The sequence below is a fragment of the Rhea americana genome, unplaced genomic scaffold (genome assembly GCF_003343005.1).
Source record: "Rhea americana isolate MKP2758 unplaced genomic scaffold, rheAme1 scaffold_107, whole genome shotgun sequence".
Lineage (NCBI taxonomy): Eukaryota > Metazoa > Chordata > Aves > Rheiformes > Rheidae > Rhea > Rhea americana.
This window is the reverse complement of record NW_028185117.1, coordinates 2,037,769-2,043,768: the sequence shown is the minus strand read 5'-3', so window position 1 is coordinate 2,043,768 and position 6,000 is coordinate 2,037,769. Positions and strand designations below refer to the sequence as shown.

At 47.7% G+C, this 6,000-nt stretch overlaps 1 protein-coding gene across 5 annotated transcripts in view; it reads left to right on the top strand.

The window, feature by feature from the left end:
* ADGRL3 (adhesion G protein-coupled receptor L3) overlaps positions 1-6,000 on the top strand; it is a 359,836-nt gene that overhangs the window by 194,268 nt on the left and 159,568 nt on the right. For all 5 annotated transcript variants that reach the window (XM_085310378.1, XM_085310354.1, XM_085310370.1 and 2 more), the window contains one exon: positions 412-521. In XM_085310378.1, coding sequence (XP_085166504.1) covers positions 412-521 — 110 coding nt within the window. The remainder of the gene's footprint in view (positions 1-411; positions 522-6,000) is intronic.

Genomic DNA, 6,000 nt, shown 5'->3' with positions numbered 1-6,000 from the left:
TAAAGTTTCTGGAAGGCCTAAAATAAACATCACTTGCCAAAGTTTGATTTTTTTTTTTCCAGTGCTGATATTACTGATATATTTACCAGAAGAGAAAGAAAGGGGAAATTAAAAAAAAAAAAAAACAAAACTATCATTACAGGAGTKTTTTTCCCTCACTATCTTAAGATGACATTACGATAAGATGACCCTAAGGTGACAATTCGCTTGGCTGAAGTGGTGGCAGGTCTTGCGCTGAGGCCACCGCCGGCGGGTCCTGTGCTTTAAAACCAACATGAGAGCACAGAGGCGAAAATGCTGGTTGGTTTTCTGGACAGCTTATTTGGAGGAGGGCGTTGCTTTTTGCCGCTCGAGCGTTGCAGTTTGCAGCCTTTGCTCCGCTTTCTGACACTCTTCTCCTTTGCTTTGCAGATGCAGTAACCGGACGCAGTGCGCCGTCGTCGCCGGCCCCGACGTCTTTCCGGACCCTTGCCCTGGGACGTACAAGTACCTGGAAGTGCAGTACGAATGCGTCCCGTACAGTACGTATGCCGATCCGCTAGCACCCGTCCCTTCGGTTGGGGGGGGGGCGCGCTCAACGGCGGAGCCCCCGCCGCCCTCGGGCTTGCCCCTCCGCTGCCCCCGCTCTTCCTTCCGTCCGCTTGAATGGTGCCCRACCCTCACGCACGAAGGTGGCCGYGGGCCCTGGAAGACTATGAGGGGTTTGGGGTGGAGAAGCGGTTGGAAGCCGCCATCCGAGATGGTGGGATCTGAGATGGGATCTGGGACCTCTTTCCACCAAGGGTCTCCCACCACTCAGCAGGTCAGCATATTTGATTTTTTTTTTCCCCCCTTAAACGAAATTGTGAAGCCTCAAAATGTGGCAGTGGAATATTTCTTTTTTCTGTTTTTTTCTCTTTTTTCTTTTTTYAATGGGCTGAGCAATTGTGCCTATAGAAAGCTTGACATCAGGGCTTTGGGGCAGACCTAGCGAGCTCATACAAAATTACTAATCTGGAGCTATTCCACTATAAAGGAGGCCTTTGCACCAAAAAAAAACATGGGGGAAAGGTGAGGCCAAATGCATAAGTGCATTTTTGACTACCTGATACCACACGTATGTATGAGAAGCTTGACTTTGCTCGAGGCCCTTTGGTCCGCCGTCGTCTCCCGGCACAAACGGGGCTCAGCCGGTGCGACGCATGATGCGACACCGGTCTCTCAAGACCGGCGATGGTGGGAGAACCGCCGAGCTAGTTGTCTTCAGCAGTCGGATTTGGGTGGCCTTGCAAAAGGTGGCAGGGAACTTGGGGAATTTGGGGTGCGGGGCATGGGAAGGCGGGAGGAAAAGGCAGGCACGAGCCCCGCAGCAGCAACTCGCCCGTCGCATCGCCCTGCGACAAGTCACCCGTCGCGTCCGGGCGATAAGCCTTCCRTAGATTTTTAATATTGGCGAGCTCTAATCCAAGGACTTCCCTGCAAGGTGGGGTGGGGGGGAGGAGATGAGCACGGCTTCCGAGGAAGGATTAATCATCCTTTCCCTTCCTCTGGGTAAACGGGCTAATAAATGTTTGGAAGGGACCAAGTTTCGTTGGTGCTTCGAGACGTTTGTGTGCGTTTTTAATGCTAACAAGGGGAAGGAAAACAGTGCTGGAGCATTGCTTGTCTTTTCTGCTCTAAACCCTTTTCTCCTTTTTTATATATATATATATTTTTTATCATGAAAGCTGAAACCGCCTTTCCCAATTGCTATATTGATGGGAGGAGAGGTCATTTCTTTGCTAGAAATATTCGTTTTATCGCTGGGAGGAGAGCGGATGGGCTCACCTATCAATAAAAGCGAGGGACGCTAAGTGTGATGGGGGAACAGAATTCAATAAAGTTTTATTGTAGCACAAGTGGACTGAAGTGCCTTTAAAAACGTTAAATGAAGGCTCGCAATATCTGCTCCGCTGGACCTTAGGGCCAGTGAATAGACAGATAATTGAATAACGACATTTTTAAGAGAATGCAAGCGCCGGAAAGCAAACTGGTATTTTCGTTGCTYCAAGATTGCTGGTGGGAAGGGAAAAAGGGAAGGAGGAAGCGGTGAGAAAATTGCCGTCTGAAAACAAGTTAATGAGGCCACTTTTGCGAAGAACGTGGGCTTTAATTATTTCTGGAGCACCGCTAAGACCTTTAAGCGGTCTTCAGGCTTTCTCTGTGCGCAGTCTCTCGCCGCCTTCCCTATCGAGACCTCCGCAGAGGCGTCCGCCTGGTTTTTCACGAACGGGAGGAGAAATAAATGCCGGTGACCCGGGGAAGATAAATGTTTTAGAAACCTGGGACGTAGCCCTAGATGAGGAAAAAGGAAGAGTAATTTTGCGAGCTGCTCTGTGAAATCAGTGAACCGTATGAGGACATCGTTCCTTCTTAAATCTGAGATGAGTCTGGTTTAATTTAAAGGAACAAGGTGACTTCAGGTGTGTCTCTGGGTGCAACAGGTCGTGCTCTCCYCTATCTCTGAGGCACGTGTGCCTCCTTGCGTGCAAAAGTCAGCACCGTAAGGCTGCTGATGGTCTTAATTATATTAAATCTGAAGCGTTGCAGGGAAGGGGGGGGGAAGCTTGAGCGCCCATGAAGCTGTCAGCTGATGGTAAGGTGTTTTGTGGCACCTTTGCTGTGAAAGTTGGGAGGGTCGTAGTTTGATGGACGTTTATTAGTACCACTTAGAAAAAAATAGGTTTGTAGGGTACCAGTTGCACAGGTTGTTACGGGAGAGTCGCTGCAGCGAGAAGCGTGAACTGACTCTTTTGGGTATTTCAGAGTGACTTCTCTGACCATCACACTGTTAAAACTGAGCTCCTCATTAGCAAGGGGAGCGAGTCAAGCCTTGCGATTCGGTGCGATGTTTGAGCTGGACATCTCCATGCCTCATAGCTCAAGATCTAGCACTCGAGCGTATGCAAATGTTGCTGGAGGTAGGGCTGGCTGCTCGTTTGACCACCAGCGAAGAGGAGGCCGTCCTCTACCCTTTAGACCTTCATGGCATCCAGACTTTCCATGTTCCAGTCCATGGAAAAATGCATATTTTTGCAACGTTACCCGTTTCACTTCTGGCGCCGAAGGCTGAACTCTTAAGGCGTTGGGCCGTGAGCTACGAGCTGAACTGACCTGATGGATGTTCTGCTGACGGGCGCTCGAACAGCACCGCTCGCTGAGCTCCGCGCAGCCCAAATTAAGCACTTGCAGCTGGCCATGAAGTATTATGGCTATTTTATTTACTCATTTATTAAGGAAAATCCAAAGCTTATTTTTTTCCATTCATTTGGGAAACACTGAGGAACCTTAAGGGACCTTGAAAACGCTGAACGTTTATGGCAGCAACAGCGTTTCTCTTCAACCCTGTGTCCTGGTTTTCTTGATTTAGGGCCCCGTCAGTTCTCCTTACAGGCTCCATAATTGGTTTCCTTTCTAGCAGCTGAAGGTGGAAACTGTGATGAGTAGCRTAACTTGTCTCATTTTACGAAGATTACAAATATAAGGGAATAACTTAATTCGTAATGCAACTTAAGTGCACAGTGGTTATTCCTCTCCAGTCTTGTCCTGCCACAGCTGATTTGCGGTGAGAAAGCACATTGAGTTTGCCTCAAATTGTGCTTAAAATCGCCTTTAAATCTGATGTCTGAAGGCCTTTGGCCTTTGGGTCTCAACCAAAGGTCATTAAATCACTAGAAAACTTTCTTTCAACGTCAGCAAACTTTGGGTGAGGTTGCTAGTAACCTGAGGTTTTGTTTTTTTTTTTTTTTAATGATTAGGTTTTTCCTATAAATTTAGCTTTGTCACGTCCACTTTTGGCATAGAAAATAATGAACGTTATTCCACAATTCCGTAATAATGGAAATTGCAACCRTGCTGGGCACAAAGAATAACGAAACGTGAGCGGATTGCTCTACGTACGAGCGAGCCCGCGCTGCTGCTGATCGCAGGGGCAGCCGATGGGGCATCTCCCTAGTTTTGGGAATGAGCTTGCGTTTGGGGAATGAAGATGCCGACAAAACCCGGTGGCCTCGGGCCATTTGCATCAGCCAGAGGATGTGGGTTTTTTTTTTTGTTGTTGTTTTTTGTTGTTTTTTTCCCCCCTCCATTAATTCCCACGTTTCTAACGGGCTCTGCCGCTAGCTATTTGCCACCAGTTTACCGTCCGCGCGCAGCCCCGCGCTTCGCTGCAGTCGCGAAGAGGAGGGCATTTCTTTCCGTCTTTAATAACCTATTGTCTAAATTGCACTATTATGCCAAGCACTCTCAGGAGACATCGATATGGATTTCATACGTTTTTATAACAGATCCTCCTGGAGATAATATTTATATTTCCAGATTTTATTCCTATTATCCTTTCATCTCTCTTTCAATAACGATTGCGAGGGTTTCTTTCATTGGCGCAGGCAGCGTAAGGAGATTAAGACCATCCTTGCCAGGTGCTATTATAAATCCACAAAAGAAATGAAATACATTTATTGGTTTTTATTCTGGCCAATGGGGAGAACAGAGTGTCTATATCCAGTGGTGAAGTTTAGGATTGAAGTTCATTTCTTCTCGCGCATGAGGGAGGGGGAAACGCAAGCGTATTAAGTCAAATCCCTTTAGAGCACAAAATACTGAAGCGCATCTTTCCAGATCTAAAAATACAGCTTCGTTGAGTTTCTTTATATTAAAAGGGCTCCCAGGAAGGAGAGCCAAATGGGTCTGAATATATTACCTTTTTAAATTTTTTTTTTTATATAACTCATTTCCTCTGCTTTCCTTGCTAACATTTCCAGGCGACTTTTAATAAYACAGGTCTGCATAAAACCGCCGTGGCCATACGTGCCTTAAGCCCTGGCGAAGGAGGCGCAGGGAGACCGCGCAGCGCCTGATTATCGGTTTGCTCTGGTGCCTCTTTCCAGGAGAAGCTCGACCCAACCGGAGCATCCGCGGAGGCCGTCCCCAGGGCATCCTTTTGCAGCGAGCTCTGCTTGCATCTCCCTTACAGCTTCGCCTTCCCCAAACCTCGGGGAAATAACCAAGCCGCGTTGGCAGGCGGTTTGCCGGGTTATCCAGGAAGGTGCGATGCCTCCATCGGCATCGCATGCCCCCCGGATCCCGGAGCTGGTGCTTCCCGGCGTGCCGGAGCAACGGCCCTCCTCGCCCGTATCTGGCCTTGCTTATTTTCTTCTCGTTATTTATTTTATTTGTAGACGAATTCAGAATAGGAATGATTTGTTCTACTGGATTTCCCAGATGTCTGTCTTCCTGTGGTCCAAACCAGTCTCTCCCTCCAAAGTATTTTTCATTCCATGGGTAACTTAAAAAAAAAAAAAAACAAACAAACAACAAAGAAAAACCGCTTTAATCTTGTTTATCTTCAATTTCTCTGTTCCGCTCCACAGGCCCCTGTAAAAGGATTTACCTGGAATATTTATCCCATCCTCAATACGTGTAAATTCCTTTCCAGATCTCAGATTTCACCAGTGGTCCTTGGAGATGCGTCATTTCAATGCACCTTGCAGATGACATCTACTTGGTTTCTCTTGCCGTTTCTATGAAGTTCCCGTTCAGCAGCCTCGTGAACTCTGCAGTTTTTCTCTGTCGGGCGCGTTGAGCAGTCTCCGATAGCATAACTATTGTTTTTGCCTTTGCTGGAGAGCAGGGACTAGTTCAGTAAAGGCGAGGGCTAGCCCATCCCCACGTAACCCAGCCAAGTCCTCTTCTGTTACAGTAGTAGAGGCAATATAGGGCCTGTTGTCCTTTTGCTTTCAGAATTAATAATTGCACGTTCTTGAATTTAAGCTCTTGCCAAGGCTTGCAGGAACACACTCAACRCGAGCTGCAGAAGACCCGGGATGTTCAGATCTGTAAAATAATGGCTCTGCCGAGCAGAATAGGAGATGATGCGCTCTGCAGGGGGACGTACGGGATGTGTAGGTACCCCTGAGCTGGCTTTGGGCCCCAATAGCAAGCAAGATGCCGTGGCATGAGCTGTAATGCAAGAATAAATTTACC